General features: G+C 28.8%; 3 protein-coding genes across 3 annotated transcripts; 1 reads left to right on the plus strand and 2 right to left on the minus strand.

The window, feature by feature from the left end:
* Nucleotides 1-215: 215 nt before the first annotated feature.
* PGO_010210 (hypothetical protein, conserved) lies at nt 216-3,179 on the plus strand (the record flags this gene model as incomplete). Its single annotated transcript, XM_028685665.1, has 1 exon — nt 216-3,179. One exon carries the CDS (start codon nt 216-218, stop codon nt 3,177-3,179), a length of 2,964 nt encoding a protein of 987 aa, XP_028541466.1.
* A 933-nt stretch (nt 3,180-4,112) lies between these two features.
* Nucleotides 4,113-16,298, minus strand: PGO_010220 (hypothetical protein, conserved; the record flags this gene model as incomplete). The annotated part of the gene is made up of 1 exon (XM_028685666.1): nt 4,113-16,298. One exon carries the CDS (start codon nt 16,296-16,298, stop codon nt 4,113-4,115), a length of 12,186 nt encoding a protein of 4,061 aa, XP_028541467.1.
* A 1,611-nt stretch (nt 16,299-17,909) lies between these two features.
* On the minus strand, nt 17,910-26,912 carry PGO_010230 (hypothetical protein, conserved; the record flags this gene model as incomplete). Its single annotated transcript, XM_028685667.1, has 1 exon — nt 17,910-26,912. The coding sequence occupies one exon, from the start codon at nt 26,910-26,912 to the stop codon at nt 17,910-17,912; it is 9,003 nt and encodes a 3,000-aa protein (XP_028541468.1).
* Nucleotides 26,913-27,757: the final 845 nt, after the last annotated feature.

Raw genomic sequence — 27,757 nt, forward strand, 5'->3', positions numbered from 1 at the left:
CTTGACAAGGAAATGTACACACACACAATGGAATATATGTACCCTTTTATATTCCCCAATAACATCAGAATATATTGAGAGGAATATACACCCAAACGAAGGATCTGCACACAAGTGTAGATGAGCCGTAGAATATACACATCACGCACACACAGGCGTACTCCTTTGTGCAAATTTTCTTAATTTATTTTATAAAATAAAAAAAAGAAACCAAAATGTTAAAGAAAAAAAAAAAAGACACTAATTTGAACGAAAAATTAAAAAGTCCAAGGAATGGTATGAACTGCAAAAATTCAGAAAATATTCCTAAAGTGGAAGCGATGGATAAAGAAGATGATTTTAAATACTTAGAAGAAAAGGAACATGAAATCGAAAAAATATCTCGTAAAATATATGAAGAAAATAGTAAAATAAAAAAAATTAATCTACATCATAAGATAATTAAGCAGGAATTTGAAAAAAAAAAATTAATTGATCAATCTGAAAAAAAAAAACAGAACACTCCTGATTATTACAAAAAAATCACAACCAAGTTGCAGAACAATATAAATAATGTTGAAGAATATATTAACAATATCACAAATGATATAAACATTTTGAAAAGTTGTATAGATGATGAAAGAAATGAGAGAATCATATACAACAATAATATGAAAATTCTGGTTAATGAATATAATACTTTAAAAAAAAGCATCAGTAGCTTAATAGATCAAGAAAAGGAACAGAATGCACAAAATGAAAAACTTAAACTCGAGTTAAGCGAACTCAATAAAGAAAAAGACACTTTGGAAAAAAAACACAGAGAAGACTTCAAAACTTTACAACAAAAATTAAAGGAGCAAAAAATATTATCTTCTGAGCAAAAAATACACGAATTAATCAAGCTAAAGTATAACTGCAAGGAAAGGAAAAATAATAAAACGATGGAAGAGTGTGAAGAAGAATTCGGGAGAAAGAATGAAAAAAACGCTGTTGCTACAAATAATGTTAACAATAAACATTCAAATGAAAGAATATCCACAGATGATAACTACCCCATAGTAGAAGACTACGAAGATGAAAAGAAAAAAAAATTAAACTCAAAAATATTTGTCCTAAAAAAACTGTGCTTACGTATTTTATTCATTAATGAATATCAAAAGCAAAATATTAAGAAGCTAGAAGAAAATATTGAAAATATGAACAATGCTATTAATTCTATAAATATATTAACATCGAAAAAGGGAGATTTTGATCACATAATAATAAATTTAAATGCTTCGAAAGAAAAGAATTACAGTCTTATTTCCAGAATTAATTTATTAAATTATGAAACAAACATTTTAACAAAATTAAACAAAAAAATGAAAGAGAAATTTAAAAATATAAATACCCAAAATGATGAAATTGTTAATTTAAAAAAAGAAATCACAAACAAAATGAATGACAAAATGAATCACATTAAGACATCCCTACTGAATAATCAAGAAACATGCAAATTAAAAAAAAAATGTTTCAATGATTGTGTAATGTATTTAAAATGCTTATACGAATTTATTAAAAAATTTGAAAATAATAACAAATTAAATTTAAGGACTCAAATTATAAATAAAGAAAAAAATTTTCATTTTAATTATATTCATAAATACAATGAACAGATACTAGTAGATGAAAATCATTTAAACGACTTTTTAATTTTTATTGAAAAATATATTTATGCTCTTAACTTTTATCTTCCTTCACCCACATTTAATTATAAAAATTTTATTATTGAAAATCCAAATTTTACTACACTTATCTCAAGTTCATCCACGCTTTCAACAGATGTCTCGAACGAAAATATCCAATTTATCTCTTCAAATTGTCTCACGCCCAAGAATGAACTTCCTATATCTGAAGTAGTATCCCCTCCAGACAACGGGGCTTCTTTACATGACAACGAACCTGTAAATGACAGCCAACCTGTAAATGACAACGAACTTGTAAATGATAGCGAACCGGTAAATGACAACAAACCAGTAAATTATAGTAATAATGACGGTGATCTATGTGTGACACCACCCAAAGATGAAGCACTCATGGAAGGAGATGGAACGCAAAAAGAGTACACAGTAGAGCATGATAAAATTTCAGGAATCAACGAAATGGAAGTAGTACCAAATGATACACACGAAAAGAAAGAACAAGATGAACTCAAAAAGGCTGATGATGAATTAGGGGATAACAAAATTCGTGAACACACTTTGACGAATAGAGAAGTGGGTGCGGTCCTTTCAGAAGTAGAAAATGAAAATTTTACATTACAGGTTGATAACCAAAAGTGTAACAATTTATCACACGAAAAGGAAGAGGAAAATATATTGGATGAAGTAGAAACAAAGGGACCTGAATTAACAAATGAAGCACAACGAAATGATAATTTGGTACATGAAAAAGGACAGGGTGGTAATGACATACCAAATGGGTTAAACGAAGGTGATATCTTAGAGAATAAAATGAGAGCGGGAAGTCTACATAACGAAAAAGGGGAGGACGCCAGTGACCCAAATGGTGAGCACAGCAATGTGCCAAATGAGGAACAAATAAATATGCCAAATGATGAACAATTAGATATGCCAAATGATGAACAATTAGATATGCCAAATGATGAACAATTAGATGTACCAAATGATGAACAATTAGATATGCCAAATGATGAACAATTAGATATGCCAAATGATGAACAAGTAGATGTACCAAATGATGAACAAGTAGATGTGCCAAATGATGAACAAGTAGATGTGCCAAATGATGAACAAATAGATGTGCCAAATGATGAACAAGTAGATGTGCCAAATGATGAACAAATAGATGTGCCAAATGATGAACAAGTAGATGCGCCAAATGATGAACAAGTGGATGCACCAAATGATGAACAAGTAGATACATCGAATGTTGAACAAGTAGATACATCGAATGTTGAACAAGTAGATACATCGAATGTTGAACAAATAACCACATCAACTGCTGGTCTTGTCGAGGAAACCCCCCTGGATGAACAAGAGAACGGAAACGAACTAGACACAGAAAATGAAAATTACAATTTAAATCATTTCAATTCACGCAGTATTGAACATGATAAGCTACAAGAAGAAATTCCAAATGAACTCTTAACGAAAAAATATGATTCCTCTAAAAAATTTTCAACAGTTAATAATTAAATATTGCAAACATTTCCAGTGTACGCTCATAATTATGAGCATAAAAATGTACACACATTTTTTGAGGTTCGTAGGGTGAGGAAAATAACTTCACACAAATACTACTGGAATATCCATTATGTGTAATAATACGTACATAATTTTTTTATTTTTATTTTGAAATTTTTCAAAGCGAAAAAAAAAAGAAAAAAAGTTTCATCATTTTACTTGTCCTATAAAACTTCTTAACCTTATAAAGGTAATCAAAATAAACATTTTTCTAATTTTTTTTTTTTTTTTTTTTTTCTTTTTAAACTATATATTTTGTGAGCACTATAACAGCATTCGGGGGGTTGTGTTCATGGCCACATTTAAGAATTTTTCGAATTATTCACATTAGGAAAAGGGATAAAGACGATCTGTTAATTTTTCAAAATATATATGCAGTTATATATGTACATATATATATTATGCTTAGACTAACACGAACATTACCAACCTAATAGTTTACTCTATTTTGCATCCTACCATTCCTTATACTACTAAATTGTTAAGAAAAAGGAAATGAAGAAATGGTTACTCACTTGTCTGTTATATGGGAGGATGCTACTGAAATGTTTTTTTTTCCACTAATATAAAAGCGAAAAAAAAAATATATTTATTTAAGTAAAACCTCTTTTTTTTTTTAACTTTGTTTACAATGCTTCATTTTGCATCCTTTTATTTATTTAAATTGTAAAGAAGTTGGTTTAATGTTTGGAAGAAAAAAAAAAAAAAATAGTGCAGTTAAGCTTCAAAAATGTGCAACGTAAAAATGTAATAATTATAAGAAATTTTTTTACCAATTTTAAAGCAAGATATCTGTTGGTAGGATGGGCTCATATAATTCACAATGATGTATATACACAATTTCAAAAAAACAAATGATTTTTGCAAAAACGTGGACATATTTTTTCAAATAATATGATTGAGTAAAGACTGTAGAGGGTCTTTCTTGATTATTCTAAAGAGCTCATAAATGTATAAATAAATTTTCGCTCTGCTTGTGCCTTCCAAAAAATGATAAAGTGTAATTAATTTATTTAAAAAGATATAACTAAAGTGCTTACTTTCCTTGTAACAATTTTTATATATCATATGTAAAACTAACAGAATTATTTTTTGATAAAAATGATAGTTTGAAAAATTTGCTGATTTTTTATGTGTCTTTTTTAGTAGAGTTTCGTGTATATGCAAGTAGTACTTCTCGATGAACTTTTGGTCTCTATGCCTAGGCACAGTTTTATCTTCATGTTTTCTCCTGGGCGGTAAATATTCCGTTGTGTTGTAACCACCCAAGGGGTGCAAACCGTGCAAAACAGGCGAAGCACGTGAACTGCTAGAACTAAAGTAGACATAAAGGAGTACAAGATTTTCCAGAAAAATCATCACCTCGTTGACAATAAAACTTATATCTGCATGCACAAAAGACTCATCTACAACCACTTTGGTTGAAATCGAATTTTGCATAAAGTCCTTGTTTGATATTCCCCGATCGAACAAACTTGTGCATATGCTGAATAAATTATTAAATATGAGATATATGTACTTAATAAAGGTCAAACATACCTTCATATTACTTTTATTATATTTTTTCAAGTTAATTGTGTTATCTATATTGATCTTTCTTTCTTCCTTCTTCTCATTACTCTTAAAATTAATGAAGACTCTAAAATATTCCTTATGAAATAAATTTATAAAAATATAATACAAACTCCGATTCAAATTTTTCATAATTTTTATCAAATTTGAAAAAATGTTTAAATTGGTTTTTCTAAAACTATTGGATTTCTTACTTATTAGTACAGTGCTTCTAATTTTTATAGAAATATATTTATGAAAATTGCTGTACCAAAAATTCCACAATTCGAATTTATCATCGTTATTAGTGTACCTTCTTTTATGCAATATTTTGTGTGCATTATTTAATATAAATTTTATTATTTTTTTTTTTTCATTTCTCAATAGTACATTTGTAAATACATAAGAATAGTCTACACTTGGGTAAAACAAATTCGACACAATGTTACTTACAAACATAGTTAGATAGAAAAATATTTCTGATGTTTTTTCATAGCTCTCTTTAAAAATATATCCCATTATGTAGCGATTTTTAATTATTTTTTCTATGTATGTCTGGTTGGAGAAAGTATAAATATCATAACACTTCTTCGTCTCGTGGCTTTTCATGTTATTCTTCCTCGTTTTTTTATTTCCCACTTTCATTTCGGGGTCTCCATTTACTTTACCTTCTTCTCTTCTCTCAATTTTGTTAATTCCTTTATTCACATATGGTTCCTTCGTGTTAGAACTAAAATTGGTGTTATTTTTTTGTGAAAAAGCTATGGGTTCGACGACTCCCTTTCCTTCTAGGAATTCTATTTCATCAATTAAGATATTCATGTAAAGCTTCTCGTTTTCATTTGACAAATCGTAAAAATTTAATAAGGGAAACATAAAGGAGGATGGGTAATAGAATGCTATTTCATCTTGGAACAGTTTCTGATGCATCACCCGATCTATCCACAACAAAATGTTATTTTTTATTATCAATTTTATAACAAAGTTGTTTTTAGCATAATACGCCACATCACAATTGTCCATATTATCTCTTTTTGTGTCCTTATCTTCACCCCCTTCCTGGGTGTTGTTCCTATTATTGTATCGGGTATTGGTGTTCTCATGAAATCGGCTTTCATTATAGTATACGTAGCCTCGACTAATTTCTTGACCTTCATCATATTCATTAACATATCCAATGCCATTTGCAAATGTATCATTGAAATTATGATTATTATTATCTTCTTCCTCTTTTTTGCTCCTATGAGTACCTTCATCGTTAAGAAAATCAGATTTTTTCTCTGTGCAATCAAACTTCATATACTCAATGGGTAGAACACTACTAGAAGTGATAAGCAAAATTAAAAATTTTTTCAACATGTTGTAGTTTAAATGATTACTAAAAAATATGGTTAAATATATTTCAAAAATGTTATTTTTATTTAATATGTTCAGAATCGTCTTTATTGCATTTTTGTGATTCATCTGAATATAATGCAGTTTATCTACAGTTTCTTCTTTATCTGTTTTATTTTGTACATCTTTTTCATTTTGATAATTCATTTCTTCCACATCATTATCATCATTTTGAAAATCGTATATCATTCTATGGTTCATGTTTGATGTAGCGAAAAAGCTTCTGTCAATGATGTTATTTTTTTGTTTCGAGTATCCTCCCCCTTCTTGGTATGTTGTATCATCATCCCTATAATAGATATTCTGTTTATGCGAGTTACCATAATTCGTTGAGTATCTTGCATAGTCCATCTGATGTTGTTGTAATCCTACTTCTGGATACTGCTCCTGATCCGTGTAATTTGCGTGCACCACCATATCTTTGTCATTCCTCCTCAAATCATAGCTCGTTGATAACAGTGCTTGCGTCGAAATAATAAAAAAGTTGATTATATTTAGGGACATAAAATTTGTTTTTTTAATCTCATTATTCAAATATGCATGGAAAAAGTGAAGTGAAAATGTTTTGTTTCTAATCAAAATTCTTAAAGTATTATTTAGCTCATTTTTCTTATATATTTCGTTTATTAAAAAGAAAGAATAGGACGATACACATGGATTTATGTAATAAGAATTGGGGTCTACTGAATATTTTAATTTTTTCATAAAAAAAAATAGATAAAATAATTCTTTGAATGGAATTATTAGTGTTCTTTCTTTCTTCCTTATACCACCACTATTGTTATAGCCATTATTAATACTGTACGTATTGTTACTATTAATATATGTGTGAGAAAAGTTATTTTCCCATTTTTTCCTAAAGTTTTCTCCATCCTTGCTTGTTGCACTAGTACTTGACCTCCTAAATGAATTTAGTTTCTTCCTAATTTTATAAAGCACAAAAGAATTCTCAATCAACTGATAAAAAATAGATAACCCTTTTATGCTAATCATCCTTACTATTATATCGTTACTGCTCAAACAAAATATTAGTATTTTTAATGCATTCATAGAAAACATTTTTATCCATTTTCCAAAAAAATCAATATCATTCAAAAAATATTTCTTTAACAACTTTTTATAATTCTTTTTAAAATGAAATCCTTTTGTTTTTCTTCCGTATAATAAGTCACTATTATCAACTATGCAGTCTGAGTTGATAGTGTTATCTAGTTCATTTTTCTTCATTCTAGCATTTTTCACATACTTCACATTCACACTATTGTAGTTTCGATTGTTGCTTCCTTTTTCGCGATGTTCTTCAGCCCCATTCAGGCGTCCATTATGAACATTGTTGTTATTTCGAGACCTATCCGCATCAATGTTGCCATTTTCCAAACCTCCATCAGCTTTCTCCTGCTCCCCGTGCACCTCTTCTCTAAATGTGCTGCAGTTCTTGTAAGCATTAACATCATAGGGACTTTTCAAAAATATACTCGTTCGAATTGTCTTTCCGTAGTAAATCATATTTTTTATATTCGTTTTTTCGTCCTTGTCAAGTAAGTCTAAAATTCTTGTGGATCTATGTACACTGTGAATTTTTTTGAATTTTATGCAAAATTTGCAACTGCTATTGTTTTTTTCATTTTTCTTCAAATGGTAAAAATGCTCTTTCTCTTCATCATATGTTATAAGTTTGTTAGAGTTTCTAAAAGGGAAATTATTATTTCCATATTCATTAGTTTGAGATATCCCATTGTTGTAACTGTTAAGCCAATTTTTCTTGTCCTTCCTGTTATCTGTATAGGAATTTTGTTCCTGATCACCACCACCACCATATGTTTTGCTTTCTTCATTTTCATTGTTATCATAATCTATATAAAAATGAATATCAGGATATTTCTTTATGTAACTTTTTATTTTTCTATTAATTTCCTGCATATTTAACAAATCAAAATTTAAAAATACTTTTTCATGATGATAACATGTGTACAAAATCCTAAAATGATAAAAAAAAACTCTCAATTTTTCAGACATCAATATAAAACAAAAAATTAATTTGCTGACAATTAAACACAACAAAAATAGGTAATCATATATGTTATCCTTTAATTTGTTTTTATGTGCTAAAAAAAATGTTTCTTTTTTAATGTAATCATTTTGACTCATTAGACAATGGGGTAATTGTGTTCTGCAATACTTAAAAACTATGTCCCCTTTTTTATTAATCCATTCTGTTCCGTTATCACTCGAGGACCATTTTTGCATGCACAATTTACCGACATCCGATTTGGCATCATAACTATCAAGTGCAGCACGATTTGAAACTCCCCTATTTTTGCTACAACTGTCCTCACTATTGCGTTCTTCTTCTCCTTCCTCCAACACACCAACTTCTTCTTCACAACACTCACTTTTTCCTGACTTGTTCATGTGAAGATAAAATGAAAAATGGTTTTCTCCATTTTCCAACTTTCTGCGCACATTTTCATTTATATAAAAGTAGAGGCAAGTTTTGTTTAACATACTCGTGTTCATATTCAACCAATCATAATTGGCATCGCTATTTAAATTAAATTCTTTAAATTTCAAAACTTCGTCAATTAGCTTGTTGTCCAGTATACTTTCCATAGTAACAGATTTTAAATAATGTGAAATGTCAACAAAGAAAATGTTTCTTATGTGGATATCTATGTTTTCTAGTGTATAATTGTACAACTTCTTCAATCCGTTGAATATATTCTTATTTAGAGTTTTTAAATTTATTACTTGTTTTAGAACTGTGTCCTTACTCATATCATACCATTCCTCATAAAATATTTTTATCAGTTTGAGCATAAAAATAAGGGTATTCTTGTCCCCATTTTTATTTACAATTACATTCGTATAACCATTTGGGGTGTAATTTTTTTTTCTTCTTTTCACCCTAAACACATCCATTTGAAATAGAAGCACCTTTTCTATATTGGCATCTTTGAAAAAAGTTTCGACTAGTGCTAACACGCACAAATTTCTTAATTTCGCATATTTAAGAAGCAAAAAATATGCATAAAATACGGTGCACATTTTTTTTTCCTTCTTTAAACTGTTAAAATCGTGTTCATTGAATATGTATATATATTCCTTCATTATATTTTCATAGTAGAAATGATTTCTTCCACCTTTTAACATAAAGGATATGTGAATAAACACTTCGAAAAGGTGTTCGTCTACCATCTTTTCCAGATTAAATTTTCTTATATTCTGATTCAGCAATTGCAGAAGTAGAACCAACAAAACACAATAATCACTTCTCCTTTTTAAAGTGTTATTTATAAAATTCTCATTATATTTCAGTTTGCTATTATTTGAATGAACCTTATTACTGTTCTCATGTTTTATGCCATTGTTATTACCATGATGGAAACAGTTATTGCTTGTTCCCATGGTATCTTGATCTCTCCATCGGTTGTAAGAAGTCGATCGTTCATGATTGAATGTATCATTTTTGTTGAATTCGTTTTGGGTCCCTCCTCCTTGTGCACTAATACTATTGCCATGTCCCATTTCAGCGTTGCCTTTTTTCAAACTTTTAAAAAAACTCTTAAAGAAAAAAAATGTAATTCTTTCGTAGCATTTCAAAATACGCTCGTCCTTGTATATATCATTTTTATAAAAGTAACCATAAAAGTAGAAGAATATCACCTCGCATATTTTCTTCACAATTTTTTTATCGTACTCTTTAAACAGTTGCACCATTCTATCTTTCTTACTCAGCATATTTCCCAAAAAGTATAAAATAGATAAAGCTATAAATAGACAATTTTTATTCTTCACCTTCTTCATATTTAACAAGAGAAAGCTGATTTTATTATCCCTTTTCTGAACGTATTTGTATGCAGACATAAATTTGTTTAAATAATTTTCTGCTAACGTAGCAGAAAATTCTTTTCGAGGAAGTTTAAATATTTCTTTGTATTCTGTGCGGTCTAAAACTTTCTTATCAATTTCTTCGAACAGTGGAGGATTGTATTTATTTTTCATTACGTACATAAAAATTATAAAAATGAGATTTTCTTTGCTATTCTTAAATTTTTCTTCCAATTGGGATGTGTCAAAATCAAAATGGTCTATATACTTGTTCAGGATATACGCTTTCACTCTTCTCTCGACATCTTCACACCATTGCAAATGTATTTTATCATTTCTTATGTGCCTTAAGAAGTACTGATTGGAGATACCACCATTGTTACTATTTACACTAATGGTTGTACTGTCACCGCTTGTACTATTTCCATTCCTTCTTACATCCTGATGAATAATTTTTTCAATTATGGCACAGTCCAGAGAACAGTCTTTCTCTCTATAACATTTTATAGCATATAATTTACACAACTCATTTAGGATATCGCTCATTTCAATTTCTGCAGATTTATCTTGCATGATTGTGTTAATTAATAGTGGCACTGAATTGGAGTTATGCTTGTGCATACATTTGAACCCATTTTTTATGCCATTATTAAATCCAGTTATATCCCTTTGACTTGCCATAAGGTTGATGAAAAAAAGAGTAACTTGTTTTAAAAGAAAATGTTGACTCTTCATATTAGATACACTTTCCTCATTTGTATCATTTGAATGTTTACTCCTGTCACAGTCGTGTGAAGGGCCCCTCCTTCCTATTATTAACTTATTTATATAACAATCCTTCGTTTTTAATTTCTGTAACAAAAACAAAATCAGGAAGCAACATTTTTCTCTAATTTTTTTCATCTCCTTGTGTTGTGTATCTTGTTCTGCAAGTATTTGTGCCAAACGAACAAGACTATCCGCCACTGACCTTTTATACTTCTCTTTTTTCAACTTAAAAAAATGTATACTTCTATATATATAATACAAATTTAGATGAATAAAATGGGAAAATACGTCTCTATTTGTTTCATCCACATTTTGCAACAATTTCATTATTAACTTTCCAAATAACTCATTTTTAAAAATTTCAATAAATTGTAAACACGTGGAACCTCCTAAAATGCTAAACTTTTGAAAGAAACTGTTTGAGGAGTTCTGTTTATCTACTTCTTCCGTTCTATTATCACAACTTGAAATTATATTCTCTATATCTTCATATTTTCTGGTATGCTTTATGAAGGTGTTAACATTTCTATTTATATTTCCACTTAAGGCAAGATACACTTCTAAGAGTTTATTAATTTTGCAAACTATATTGAGTAAAGTGTCTATATTTGCATTTCTTTTATTATTTATGTATACATAAATGGTGAAGAAGTAGTTAAATATGAGACTACTTATATTGCACAAGTTGCAAAACAGTAGTTCCTCTTCTTGGCATTTCTTCATTGTACATTCCAGATTACCCATGCTAGTATATTCATACGTAATATTATATAGCAAATAAATCTGCAAAACATTTTTGCATCCATTTGGGATAGTCCTTTCTGATGTATCATCACTTAGAGAAAAAAAATGGAAGTTACTTTGATTCATACATGAACTGTTGGTACCATCCTTTTCATATTCCTTACCACATAACATTTCTATTTCTTCTTGATACGTAGGTGAACTCTTCTCACCCATCTTAACCTTCTTAATTTCGTCTAAGAATATATGTACACTTTGTTGAAAATTTTGAAAATTTTCAAATGCTACATCTAGTAGTTTCTTCTCGATTTGATATGCTAAATATGCTTCTGAACCTTCTACCATATTACTCCTACACATTTTTGACTCTTCATTATGCACATTACATGGGCTCGTGATACCACTGTTATCTTCCACTTTAACCTCAGCACAACTGCTGCTATTTCTTCCTTCGTTATCACACATATTATCCCCATTTGGAAACAAATCTTTCCTTCTTGAAAAGGCGCAAAACAATTCTCCTATGCTTCTCTTTTTTTTTAATTTTTCTTCGAAAAATGGATACACATACGGATTCAATAGCAGTACATATGTTATGTAATCCAAGTAGTTTATGTACACCTGCACGATATCTTTAACTGTATAATCGAACACATTGCTGGAATTGCCCTTTGTAAGTTTTTCTTCCTTGCTATCATTGATGATCTTTAGCATGGGTATTCCTTTGAGTGCAAAGTTCAAATTACTTGTAAAGAACAACTCTACTAATAGTCTGAAAAAAGAAGAAACTTTGTTCTTACGATAGTTTTCTTCTTCATCACTACTTGTGTTGAGCTCATCAACTTTATTTGAAACATTTGCTATGACTTCCCTGTCGGTTACTCCCTCTCCTAAATCTATCAGAGATCTACTTTTGTAAAAATTAAAAATTCGACAAAAAACAGACAACACAATTACAAACTCACGAATGGTTGGAATTGCTCTAAGGAAATTTAAAAATAAAAGCACATCGTCCATATAATGTGAGTCAAAAAATTTCGTTTTCTTCAACATTTTGTGCAGAAATGTCTCCATAAAATAGTAATAATTTTCGTACACATTTTCTGCGCACTTTTCATTCTGTAAAATGACCTTTTTCTTGTAATAAATCAAAACTGAAAATAAATTGTCTAACAAATTATAACTTTCCATGGTAAAATAACATTTTTCGATAAACGATTTAAGAAATATTTTATATATATTTTCATTAATATTGGCAAATAATTCAAAATCTCTTATTTCGATAATTCTCTTTTGACTGTATAAATCATTTAATAGTTTTTTCTTCAATTCATAATCATCAAAAAGGTTAATAAAATTTGTCACTATAACAAAATGGTAAACATACAAATTAGACACATCAATGTCGACATTATTTACAAAATAGTGTAACTGTAGGATGTATTCAACGTTTTTTTGGATTTGTTCATTTCTTGAATTTATAATTTCGTGGTCCTTCATGCCAATGTTGAAGGTATAATCATCTGAATCGCTGCCATTTCTGTTTGGATGTTCAACATTGACACTTACGTGTGACTGATTATTTCTTTCATTTTGGTTACTGGTATAATTATCCATCTTATTCATTCCCTTCTCGCAATTATTTAATAACCCATTTGATGACATATTCACCCCCTTAATCTCATTTATTATATACCTATTTATATATCCAACGTCGAATAAATAGTACGGACTAAGAATGTTATAAAAACTGAGGGTTATATCTTCCCTTATTCTGTTCAGCAAAGCAATTTTATTAACCCCTTTGGGTATTGGAATAAATGAATCAAGGTATAATACAAATATGCATACACATTTGAAAATTTCAAATGTATAATATAAATATGATATAATAAAATAATTGTAATAGTCATGCTTATCTTTCTTTGTAAAATTGTATATAATACATTTCGTATTATGCATAGGGATAAAAAAAAATAAAACTTCTTCTAATTTTTTATTGTAATTTAATTTATTATCAATGTTATATATATAATTATTGGATTCTTTCATATTTTGCATTACTACCCTTTGATCATTTATCATTTCCTCACTGTGCCTATCTTTTTTCATCATTTCGTGTAATTCTACAAGTATTTTGTAATGAATTACTTCAGTAAATAAATTTAAAAAGTTTGTATTTCTCACTACATCCTTGTTAATTCTTTGGTAAACATATTTATACTGAAATATCTTAGGTATCTTAATTCTGCACTTATTTCTACCTTCCCTTGTGTTTGTTTCAATTCTAGACCTATTCAAAGAATTATCTTTTAACATACTATTTCTTATTTCTAATTTGTTTTTTTTTTTCCTTCTTAATTTTTCTCCCTCTCTTGTATCTTCATCACTTTGTGAAGCTATGCTTATTTTTCTTTTCTTCCCACATGAACCAGCACCATTTCTTTCTTCATTATCCTTGGTTGTTCTAATATTATCCTCTAGAACGATTTCATTTTTTCTGTTCATAGACATGTCACTAAATGGAAATGAAAACAAATTATTCACTTGGGTACAGATATTGTGCATCTCTTTTTTCTCCTTCATAACAGGGATCAAATTTGTCCTCTGTACAAAAAATATTTTGCTTAATTCGATAAAAAGCATAAGAAAGAAAAAGAGTTTTTCATCACATGTTACAACATGCACGTTCGTACTGCTATAGTAGAGGTTAATAAAATGATGATATTTTTCTACACTTATTACAATTACGTAATGGTTAATAAAGAATTTTATTTTTAGATCTGTTAAAAAGGTGAGGAAAGCATTATTCACTTTGTTATTAATTTGTTTTTCATCGTTATAGTTTCTATCTCTTAATCGAAAAACCTCTTCCTCTTTCATGTGGTGCATAATTAAATATTGCTTCGTTTCTCTAATACAAGTCGATATATATAATTCTAAGATAGAGAAAATTAAACACATACGACGGATATCTTTTTTCTGTATACTCAACACAAATAATAGATCTCTTATTTGCACATATCTCTTATTTTGCATTTTCGTTACTCCATCAAACAATTCGTTAATCATATTGTCAAGTTCTACCACGCGATCCTTCTTGTTACAGTTTACGATTAAACAATACTTGGATGAGAAATAAGAAGAAAAAGAGGATTTTCTTTTTCTTTTCTTTTCTACTTGCCAATCATTTGGTGTTGCCATGGCCTTATTCCCTTTCTCATCTTCCCCTGAACATTTCAATAGGAAGATGCAATTGCAATTAAACTTGGATATTTTATAAATTTCATTAAATTTCCTACTCTTTAACAACTCGTTTATAAAAAAAAGCAAAGTTGTGTCCATGTCACTTTGTACATCATTTAAAAAAAGTCCTACCAATTTTATTACATTAAGAAAAATATTCATATTTTTATATGTCTCACTTTTCTTCAAAATTTCGTAAAAGCATAAAAGAATGTAGTACCTTAATGACTCCCCACAGCTGCAGTATATTTTGAATATCTCTTCACAGATGCTATGAAAATACATGTGTATTTTATCGCCCCTTGTGCTTTCTAAGTAGATATATGCACACAGAACTAAAAGTGACAATCTCACTACTTCAAAATCTTCTTTATTTACAGCTTTGTTATTCACTTCTTGAATATTAGCTTCGTTTCTTCCTTTTTTGTTTTTTTTTTCCATTTTCCTATCTATAATTTCCTCTTTAAAAAATTCAGTTTTTCCATTTTTCTTTTTTATTAACATTTCTCCATAAAAGCCACAATTTCTCATAACTAAATTTTTTACACCCTCGTTTCTTACATCTCCTAATCCATTTTCATGTACTAAATATTTGTACAAAAATATTATTTCCTGTTGAAAATTGTAACTACAAAGAAGAGTTTCATCTTCTGTGAAATGGTTATCCTTTGAAGATAGAACCTTCCATTCATTTTGTGCATCTCTCCCGTTATCTTCTTCTATTTGTTCTCCTGGGCCTTTACCGGAGTTATCCCAAGATACTTCACTTTGTTCTTCATCTTCCTGTTCGTCTTGATACAATCCATTAATCTTTCTGTTTTCCACATTGTAATTAAAAGCATCATCTAACTCTGAGTCAGTGTGCTCCAAATCATGCAACTCGTTTTTTCTTTTCAGCTCAGAAACCATTTTAACATTTTTTTTCAATTCAATCAAATTAAGTATCAAAGAAGAGGAAAGAAAAACAAAATAAAATTTCTCATGGAAAATGATAAAATAAAGAATCGAATTTAAAATGAATATTCTGTTAAAACTAAAGTTTTTTAAAATGACAATTTCGAGAAAGTTTATATTTTCACAAAGGAAAAGACCTAAATTTTTGAAAACCCCTGCATTTTTATATTTTTTATGCAAATCATAAAATTGTATTTCCTCAAACTTGGCCCTTTTTCTTTTCACTTTATCTTCTACACATTCCGATTCATTCTTATTGTCCTTATTGGTGTAGATTTTTCCAAACTTATTCCGAAGTAACCAGTGCAAAGTATAAAAAACTATTTCAATATACCTAAGATTCAGATTGAATACTAATTTGTTTTCCTTCGTTTTTTCTGACTCTGCAGACAAAACTAAAATTATTATATCGATATAATTATTTTCTATTATGATATCCACACACGTGTTGTATTCTTCCTCAGAGATATTATCGTTCTCCTTTATAAACATGTACAGGTTTTTCAATCCATTTTCAATATCTTTCTCATTGTTACTGTTTAGTTGGAAGCATATTCCCTTCAACGCACTTTTTAGTTTTTTCATTGTGCAGAATTTCCGTCTGGTTATCTCTCACGGATCTTTGCATACAGGTGTAATGTTATGAATATTTTTACTTGTGATTACACGTTTTCTCATGTTTTCACATTCATTGGATTGTATCAATGGGATGATGCTGTCCTCTCATGCAACTGTGATGAAAAACTAAATGGTATATGTCAATGTGCTGACCGATCTACGCCAATAGCACGTTTTTCTTTTTCTATACTTTTAAAAACAAATTATAATTCTTCTCATTAAATTGTGTTGTGCACAAAAAACAAAAAAAAAAAAAAAAAAAAAAAGAGTACATTACTTTCGTTTGATGATTTTTTTTTTTTTTTTTCTCCTTATGCTCTCACATATATGTTAAGATGCGTCGGTAACGAACACGGATATGTTCTATAGAAGGTCTTCAGTTGGGGGTTACAAAATTATTCACTTAAAATGTAAGCAATTGTATATCTTAAAAATTAACATATTTAAAAATAACCACAAAAAGGTATTCAATAAAAATTAAAATACTAAGAAAAATTGAAATATATACATATACATTTATATATGTACACTTATATATGTACATTTATGTATAAACATTTATGTATACATATAAATGGATGCAAGAAAACACAAAAATAATTCAAAAATTATTAAAAAAAAAGTGTACAAAGTAACTTTTGCATATATTAACTATACATATGCAACAAAAAATGGATAAGCATACCTAGCAACTGAGCATCATGGTGCTTTATTCAATTACTTCGAAAAAAAAAAAATAAACTAATGATTGTTGAAGACGAGCTGTGACGACTCCAGTGAATTCTCCGCAACAACAGAAAGACTAAATTGTGAAAACCCCTTGGGGCTTAGGGCATTTTAAAAAAAAAAAAAAAAAGATTAAACACACTTATAATATGTATCTCCCTCATGTAACATGTAGAAGTTTTCCCAAAATTAAAGTATAAAAAATTAATTAAATATAAGAAAAAAAAAAAAAAAAAATTTTTATTTTTTTACGTGATTTCTACATTTCTGTAAAATGCTCCATCAAATAATTGTTCTAGTAAAAAGAAAGGGAGTCAAAAAAAAAAAAAAAAAAAAAAAGAAGAAAAAGAAAAAGTGTTAACCTCACAACAGGGTTACAAAAACTTGTGTCATGAGTCTAGTATAAAATTTACTCAGTTACGTACGTATAAAAATGCTATTTTCATGTAATTTTTTCCCTACAATTTCGTTCACGGTGCTTGCAAAAAGTAGCATGATCACATATTTTATGCATATCTGTAGGCGTCAGCACGAAAAATGTAAAAGAAACATGCATACTGAAATTTCCCTTTGCAAACTTCATTCATTCGGAATGAACCCAAGCACATGCATATATAACCACAAAAACACAGTCACGTTTGTCACTTATATTTTTTATTCGCTACTTGTGAAAAGTGAAAACTTTTCACGGAAATCTGCTGAAATTTTTGGATAAACACAAGCGATATCTTTACTAAAAAAGTATTACATAGCTGGATGCAGATAAATGTGTATATGCATGTACATATGCACATGCATACATATATATACAGATATAAGCACAAATTTGTCATAACCAAAAGTTGCGATCCCTCAAGAATATTTACTGACATACTCGTGCGATAAGAAATTTATTACCTTATGTACGAAATGATTTTTGTTCTCGGGGAAGAAAAGGTCTGAATTATTTAACGCTATACCCTTGGGAAAGGTCATGAAAAAGAAAATTAAATTTTTAAAAAAGGTTTGCAACAGTGTGAACTGATTACTAAACTGATCAGCCAGCTGATCTGGAAAATAACCCTCCAAATTATTTGTCTTTTTTTTTTTATGGTCATATTTATCCCCTTTGCATAAGGCACGGTTTTGAAGCAACCTATTCCTAACTTGATTACTGACAAAGCCTATATTTACTAAGTACAACTCATAATTATTTAAGGAATAATACTTACTACTTAAATAATTCAGCAGTGTGTTATCATATAATAGAATTTTTTTTTTTTTTTTTTGTTTTTCTTGAAAATATTTTTTTTCTGTATCTTTATTATTATTATAGTTATCATTATCATTGTCATCACTATCTGATAAATCTGACAAATCTGAAAAGGTAGAAGGGTTATCATGAACACGCCCATTTTGGCTATTCTTGGTACAGTCTTGATTTTTTTGGTTGTCCTCCGATTCCTTCAAACCATCCCTTTTCTTCTTAGCCCTTTTGGTCTTCTCATTAAACAGTTCGTTATAACTATTCGTTAGGATATTCTTATTCAAATTTAATTCGAAAAATGTAAAGACATCTTTCATACATAAAGGAACGCTTAAATATTTTGTAAAAATTTCATACTCCCCCGAAGTGAAAGCATTATCTTCTGCATTTTTGTTAAAAAAGTTTATATTCATATAGGAGTTATCAATAATATCTTGGGTATATGCACACTTTGTAATAACATTCGTGTCATATACACTATTACATATATTCCCCAGTTTAATAAATAAGTTTTGTTCTTCTTTTTTGCAAAAAATGGAAACCAGCTTGTCATACTGTTCCTTCAATTGGGTTTTTCGTTCCGTGTTTTTAATCATATAATATATTCCCAATTTTTTTAAAAAGAAAACGTCTTTTTTTAAATACAACTCTTTCAATAGGTTATTATCTTCTTTCCACAATCTATTCATGCCCTTTCGGAAAGAGTTTCTCATTTTCGTTCTTATAAATTCTTCCTCAATGATGATAAGCATTTTTGAAATATTCACATCGTTTTGGTGTTTTTTTTCCTCAATGCTACCATCGGTAGGGGCACAGCAACTACCTCTACGGCCGCTATCTCTACCACTACCGTTATTACTAGCACTGTCTGCTGTGTCATCACATGGGTTCAAATCATTATTCTCATTCACCATTTCTTCCCGCTTTGTATCTCGACTGATAATCTGATCCTTGTGACCTTCATGAGACAAAAAAACTCTTAGCCTACAGCTTAACTCGTTGACTGGGCCAAAATTGTACATTACATTGTTCAAAAGAAAGGAACTGTTTTTACACTTCATGGAAAATAAAATGAAAGATGATATTATGACATACAGGTAATCCTTATTAACCTGAGACATATTACACATTTGTAACAAACTATCTAAAACCATTTGCTTTTCACCGTAGTGACTGTAAATGTATGATATATATATACACTCTTTTATCAAGAAAATATTTTGAAAATAGTAAAAAAATTTTTCATCATCTAATGTTAAGGATATCAATTTTTTTCCATTGTGGCGTTTTTCCTGAGCACAATAAAAATCTTGTAATCGTTCTTTAAATGTAAAATGATATTTAGGTTCATAAAATAAAATTTTATTTTTAATTAAATTTAATTTTTTGACAGGTGCCTTTAATTTTAAAATAACATACCCTTGAATGAGAATTGAAAATTCTCTTAAAAGTTCGTCCATATTTATTTCTTCTTCCAAATTTTCCTTAATCACAATTTTACACAAAAGGGATAGAAAATCAGCTATGCATAACATTACACTGAATGGAATATCTACATAAACGGGGCTGTTAGGGCACCCTTCACCGGTTCCTCTTGTGTCCTGTTTACTCATAGACCTAGTTACATCTTCACCATTGGTTTTATTTTTCCATTTGTTGTATTTATGTTTGTTCCATACTTTTTCTCCATTCCCTTTGAAAATATATTCCTGACTGTTGCACTTATCCCTATTTTCATAAATAGAATAGTGGTTATAATAATTATCCCTATAAACTGTCAACACAGTTTCATTAAAAACTGCGATAAATGAAAATTTTATGTAAGAACACAAATCGTAGTAATTCTTTCTTGGTTCTTTTTTTCCATCATCCATTTTTCTGACATTTTTGTAAATTCTTTTCAGTAAAATTTTAAGAATAGAAATAGCAAATATCCACAAAGATGTGTCTTCGTGAAACAGTTTGACACTTTTTAAAATATTCAGAAAAAGGAATTTAATTTCTTCTTTTTTAATTTTTTTAAAATTTGTTATACATTTAATGAACATATATTTCTCGTATGTACTGAATGAGTGGAAATAATTGCTAAAATTGCAAAAAATGTGACTATATGAATTCTTAAATGAGCTAAATAGAGAAAAATATCCAAATATGCATATTCTACATTCATACAATATGTGCACCTTTTGGATATACTCTTTATAAATTTCATAATAACCTTTTATGTTAGTGCTTATGTTTTCCACGATTTTTTCAATCATTACTTCTAAGAAGATGTAATAAATTTTTATCAATTTTGCTACATATGAATATATGTTAAGAACAATATTCTTTATTTGAACATCCAATTTTATGTAATTTATTAGTTTCATCGTTTTTAGAAAGATATTCACATGGTTGTATAATTCACCGTTGAACAGATTTAAAGACGACATTTCGTTCTCCTCTATGTCATGTAGCATAATTAATTTTACTTGCTCATATTCTTTGTTTTTTTTGAAAAAATTCGCATCTATATCTATAAGTTTACACATTTTTAAAAAACCCTTCATGTAATTTTCCACAAGTAATAAGTTAGAGTACACATAATATAACATATTTTTCTTCTCCAAATTTTCTATCTTAATTTGAGCGCAATTTATCTCTTCGTAATATTTGTAACAAAATAAACAAACAAGGGTCAAAATTGTGCAATGGTCATTCACTATAATGTCATTATTTAATTTGTAATTGTTATTTTGATAAACAAACAAATTTTCATCCTTTTTTGCAGTTACGTTCCATTCTTGTCTTGCAGTTCTAGTATTTTTCATACCATACATCAAATTCTCATCATGCGTTGCATTTTCATCATCTGATTCTGTACATGCCAAAATGTTATTCATCAAACTTACACATTTTTTGATTTCAAAATCTTTTTTCACAAATCGGTTTATAAATAAAATTGCCATATTACAATATTCGTTCGAATCAAAATAATCTAGTGAGATACATTCCCATCCCATGTTTCTAATGCCAATCAAATTACAATACGAAATTAGACTCACATTTTTATCTTCTAATTCTTCAAAATTGTGTACAATGATTTGGTGAAGACTACGAGACAGACTTTTAATTCTTTCTTTAAGGCTTTCATATCGAATGGTACTATCACCAGTTGTGTTCATCTCAACCTCACAACTCCCACTTCTTTCCCCTTCCTCATACCCTATTTCGGATTCTTCATACATGAAGCAATCAAAATGTTTCTTATAATAAAATGTTAAGAAGCGGTAAAAAGAGCAAAATGCATACACAACATACTTCGAATCGTATATAAGACTACTTCCTACATTCGCTAAGATCATTTTCAATGTCTTCATTATTTCGTACACATCGATTACTTTTTTTATGTACAGATACATCATCACGTTCGACATACTGACAATCGTGTTATCGACTTTTTTTTGTAGAGATTTTACCATAGTATCGTACATATTTTTTATCATCTCGTCGAACGTTTGGCTGTTATAATGTTTGTATAAGTAGAAACAGAGATTGTTCAAGGAGAGGAAGAAGTGCAAGTTGTCATTATCATCATCATCGTCGTCAGTATCATTACTGCAGTCATTATTTCCCTCTTCCTGTGCATCTCCATCTCTACCAATATCATTATCACTATTTTTGTCTCTAATCTGTGGTACACGTTTTATATCCTCAGAAACGTTTCCAAAGTTGCATTCTGTGCTTACACTCAAAGGAAGTGCTAAATTTACTACATCATTGGATATGTCCCTATGTCCATAATGCAATATACTTTCTAAATTATCCCTGTGAATATCCAAAATTTCAATAATTTGTATACTGCTCAAATTGGTATAGTAACAACATGTACTGAGACACAACAAAAGAATATTCCTCACATTTTTATTTGTCATTCGTTTCATCATGTTAATTAGGTAAGGATAAAAATGTGGAATTTGCGAAATGTTCGTATGTATGTAATTTAAACAAAGAAAAATTAAAATAATTTCATTTTTGTTACCCTGTAATTTGTTTTCATCATCCTTAACATAGATGTCAATTCGTTTATAAAAAAAATTTAAAATTTCGTTAATGTCATTGTTATGTTTGCAAAGTATGCTTAATACAGGGTAAAAAACGTATATGTTCAGATTATCCTCGTTTATTATACTTTTTATTTCTTCACATATTCGATTGCAAATAACTTCATACGTAATACTCTCCTTCTTTGAGTCTACTGTTGAGGGGCTAGAAGAATCTTCTCCCTTCAAAGTTACATTAGACTTCTCGTCAGGATTTTCATTTACCTTCCTAGTGGGTCTCTTCACGTCAAGGTGCAAAATAAAATCCTCTTGGCTCTCAAATTTTCGTCTAATTTTTTCGAAGAAACAATTAATCACGTAAAAAAAGGAAGAAATGTAATGTACATGAAAAAATGGCAAATTCTTCAAAATCGAAATAATTTCTCCAAGGTGTTGAAACTTATCTGTGAGGAGTAACTTAACATAATAATTAAAATTAGAATTTTTATCATTATTAATATTTGAATTGAACAATTTGTATAAAACTCTCACCAAATGGTTGTTATTACTGCTATTTTCATTTCTCAAGTTATACAAGGAAAGATTGCTAATTTCGTCTTTCAGAATGGCTTTTTGCATATTTTCATAAATGTTGTTATGTGTTTCACTTTTTAAAAAGGACTCATGCACGAAATGTTTATCGAAAAACAAGTTCAGCAAATTTTTCTTCTCATGCATATTCAGGTCGCAAAGGACGGAATTGCTATTGTACATGGTGGTGCTACTACTAATCCCGTGCATAATATTCAATGACATGTCCTCTGGCATACCATACCCACGTTCAGCAAGGGCCCTATTGCTACTTTCTACCTGAGAACCCATATCAAAATGTCGGTAGTACACAGGATATACAACAGACACAACATTAACTATCTCAGTCAGGACATTGACATCATTCAAACTTATTAATTTGTATAAATCTTTAAAAATATATTTAAGCTTTGTATGGTACAAAATATCGTACTGTTCTGCACACAATTTTTCCTTTTCATAAATCAAGTAATTAATATAATATCTTGTAAATGTAATTATAGAGCAAATAATGTCACAGTTGTATGAATTATTAGAACCATCCATATGAGAGGTACTATTCCCAATGCTACTTAAATTCTTTAAAAAATTCTTTTTTAACAAATCATAGATAATTTCAAATTCTATATATTTTTTCATTGACAAGATTACTAAAATTAGTATACTCATTTTGATTATTCCATTTTGAAGTTTATTAAAATAATTGTTGTGAATAATTTTATTTTTGTATTTTCGAAAAAAGGAGTTAATCAATTTTATGATGCTACTCACATAATTACTGACATTATAAAACCTGCATAATTTTAGCAAAATTAGTACATTTTTTAAATCGAAAAATATGTTAACGTCTTCCTTTGTCATACTGTTAATAAATATGTTCTTATTGTCATTATTGATATGTTTATCATCACCCCTATTGTTTTTTTCTATACCATGATTATAATTCTTCTCTTTTCTTTTCGCTCGCTCTGTGTTGTCCTTTCCAATTCCGTTCGCCAACTCGAATGTATTCTCTACATACTTGAAATATTTGCTTATTATATTTTCGTTAGTATCAACTAATTTATCATAGCAATGTAAAAAATACAATTTATTAAAAAGAATTTGACTAGAACAATTTTTATCTCTTATATGCACATCTCCCTTTTTTGATATTCTCTCTATAGAATCTGATTGTGCAACATGGTTAATACCATCATCTGACAAGTCTTCAGCCTCCTCCAATCCTTTACAACTTCCAATATTCAGTAAAATACAAATGCAATTATAAATAATGGGAACATTATTATCGCTACATCCAATTTTGGCCAATACATGCAAGATTAAGCTTCTTAAAATAAACACATAATTGTGAATATCTGTCTGGTTTATGTATTGGTAACTTGGATGTGATTCCATTTTGAAACTTTCACCTTGTATTTTGTAGTTCTTATGAGACATATTATATACAAATAACAAAGACGGAATAAACATAAGCAATTCTGAAGAATTTATTAAGCAATAGTATGACATAAATTTAAAAACATAAAATAAATTGCACTCGAATAAGGACAATATTAGCATATTAATGTATACAAAATTCATTTTAGATATATTCTCATTCTTCAAATTTTCAAATGTATTAATACAAAATTTTGTATTCAATTTTAAAAGTAAATGTAATTCTTGATTTGTACGCACTATATTTACACAACAAAATTTGTGTTCATAATATTCACATAACTCGAAAAATCTTATTAAATAAATCATATCAATATGAGTAAATATTTCGTGTAGATAAAACAATATGTTATTTATGCAAAGAATTTCTAAAACATCTTCTTTTGCAAAATTTTTTACTTCACTGGTTACGTAGTTCACTTCTTTCATTAGCTCATCCATTATGTTCAAATCTTTTCTCCTATTTTCATCACAGGTGTCATATGATGTCGTGGAATTTCTTCCATTTCCAGCCCTATTTAAAAGGTGCATTAATATTATATCCCTCCTTTTTAAGTAGTTAAAAAAACGATTATTATAATTTGTAAAGAACATAACCCACTTGTTTTTAAGCCTCCTGGAGGTTTCCATTATTTTCCGATTAACGCCATTGGAATTATTTTCATTTTTCTCATTCAAGTTATATTCAAGATAAATTGGAATTGTTAAACATAGAAGAACTGGAGAAACGTTAAATTCGAAAATGTTTAGCTCGGGGAAAGTTAACTCAGAAAAGTTCAAACTATTATCTCTTTTATTATTTGCCATCATGTTACTCACATTTCGATCAAAAAAACTTTCGTTTCTCCCTTGATCACTCATCGATTCTAACTCCCTATCCGTTTCATAAGTTCGTGAATTCATTTCATCTTCATGATCATTCAAATTGTTCTCTTCATATGCAATATGGACGTCCTTATTCATCAATTCTTTTTTAATACTGTCACTTAGTGTACAGGAAGGTCTAGGTCGTCCCGTTACATCCATTCCATTTTGATAATAAATTTCAAGCAATTTATCTATACATTTCAAAATATAAATAACTGTTTCATTTTTGTCAATATTTAAATTATGAAATACCAATACCAGAAGGAATATCATGGTTTTTATAATATGGTAAAATTTGTTTTTCAAGAATTGTATATTTCTTTTTAATAAATGAAAAAATTTCTGAATTAACTCATTTACACACCCGTTAATGTAACTTGTGTCATATATTTTTAGGGTAAACATTAGAAGAAATAAGGCCAAAAGTTTGGATCTCGTTGTTTTGGCGCTTCCCTGCAGTTTGTGTTTCTTCTCTTCGATGTAGTACATATCTTTGTCTTCCCCCTCTTCCTCTATATCTTCATCACTGTAATCCCCTCCTATGGGCAACTTATCACACATAATGTCAATGCATAATTCTAGGTTGTAGGCATTATAAACATTTCGCAGGTTTATTATGCATAAAATGATGGCATATGTATACAGTACTTTGTTGTTTTTAACCATTTCATTATTGAGCAATATGTTATACAAGGTACTAATTTCGAATTCATCGCAATAGACAATAATTTCCTTAAATATTTTAAAAATGTATTTATATCTTTTGTTTACATTTGTAAAATTAGCCTTTTCCACGTTCTTAAGGAAAATATAAAATACATTTTTAACAAAACTTTTATCAATAGTAATTAATTTTTTTAAAATATTTAACAAATTGATACTGCTATAATCTTCCCTTTCTTGCGTTTCCTCCTTCGTTCTTTGTTCTTTTGAATGCATCAGATAACTTTTTTGAATATCACTATGACCAGAAAATTTTTTTTTTTTTTTTTTATCTTGTTCGTTTTTTCCGTCTTCTACATCTTCTACGTCTTCTACGTCTTCTATGCCTTCTTCATCTGGTATGCCTGCCTGTTCATGCCGTCTACTTACAAAAATGTGGAAGATCGTTTCAATAAGTATATTTATCAAATCATGGTTGCAAATTAAGTGTTTCGTGTTATCATAGTTTTGCACACTAGGGCTGCTTTTGTTACTCTTTATTTGAAAATGGACATAAATTTTGTCTATAAGATAATTTATGTGCACATGTCCTTTCAACACACTATTACATATATACTGAAATAAAATTTTTTTAGAATTTGTAAATTCGCGACTAAACGTACATAAATTTTTTTTTTTTAAAGAAAAATAGTAACAATCTTCTTCATTTACCTTTTCGATATTTTTACTTTTTACGCAGATTTTATATTGTTTACTAAATTTTGATTTATTTTTCTTTTCTGAACTTAAATTTAATTCTTTATTTCTTTTTAAAAGACTGTAATTAAAAAGAAAATTTTCATTATAGCAATAATTATTTTCCTCTAGAAACAAGTCAATAAGTTGTAACACTACATTATTGTCCTGTCTCTTTCCTTCATTTTGACAAATTGCATTTAAATTTTCAACAATTATGTTTTCATTTTTCGTATATTTTAGGCTTTCTATAATTTTGGCATGTCTCTTTTGTTCCTTTTCGTTCATATTTCCATGTGGTTCTCTTTTCGTTCTCAATTTGTAGAGGATTCCAGGTGCAGCTTTGAACCGATGTCCTCTTTGCACTGCAATAAAAATGTAAATTCTTTGACTCCTATTTACTAAAGTCCAATTTGTTATTCACAGTGCTGCTTTTTCTAGTGAATATACCTTTTAGTTTCGCAAAAAAAAAAAAAAAAAAATGCGTTAGAAGTTAAAAATGTCCTTATTCTTACGGTTGAGAGTATTTTTTCGTTCTTCCCCCCCTAGAGCTTAGACGAAATTTCTCGACAAAATATCTAATTCGCTGGGAATGGTGTGACTATAATATATTTTCCTATAATACACATATGCACATAAATATGTTTGTATATTTGTGTATAAATGTTTATGTATATTCCCCATGCTAATGACAACTGTTCATTTTTGTAAAAGTAGAATGCCCATTTTTGTATCTGAAAAAAAATAAAGTAATGAATTGCATTAACTGTATGCATCCATATGGTAAATTATGGGACTCTATGTATTGTATGTATCACTGTATTTTTTTTTTTTTTTTTTCTCTTTATTTTTTCTTTTATAATGTTACTAATAAACGTCACTTAGTTATGAAAATTTTTTTTTTTCTTCCGTTTTTTCTTTGAAAAACATTTTTCTTGTGCAATAGGATGCCTATTATATGGCAGTACAACTAAGTACAGGGGAAAATTTTATTGAAGATTTCATTTTTTCGATTCCACATTTACATTCGATCATGCCTATCTTTACATGTGAGATATTGCAAGGAAATGTTCGCAACCTACTACAAGTTAACATTTTTTAAGTGAACACAGAAAGATTTCATAAAAAGAAAA

The sequence above is a fragment of the Plasmodium gonderi genome, assembly GCF_002157705.1.
Source record: "Plasmodium gonderi DNA, contig: Chr01, whole genome shotgun sequence".
NCBI classification, from domain to species: Eukaryota; Apicomplexa; class Aconoidasida; order Haemosporida; family Plasmodiidae; genus Plasmodium; species Plasmodium gonderi.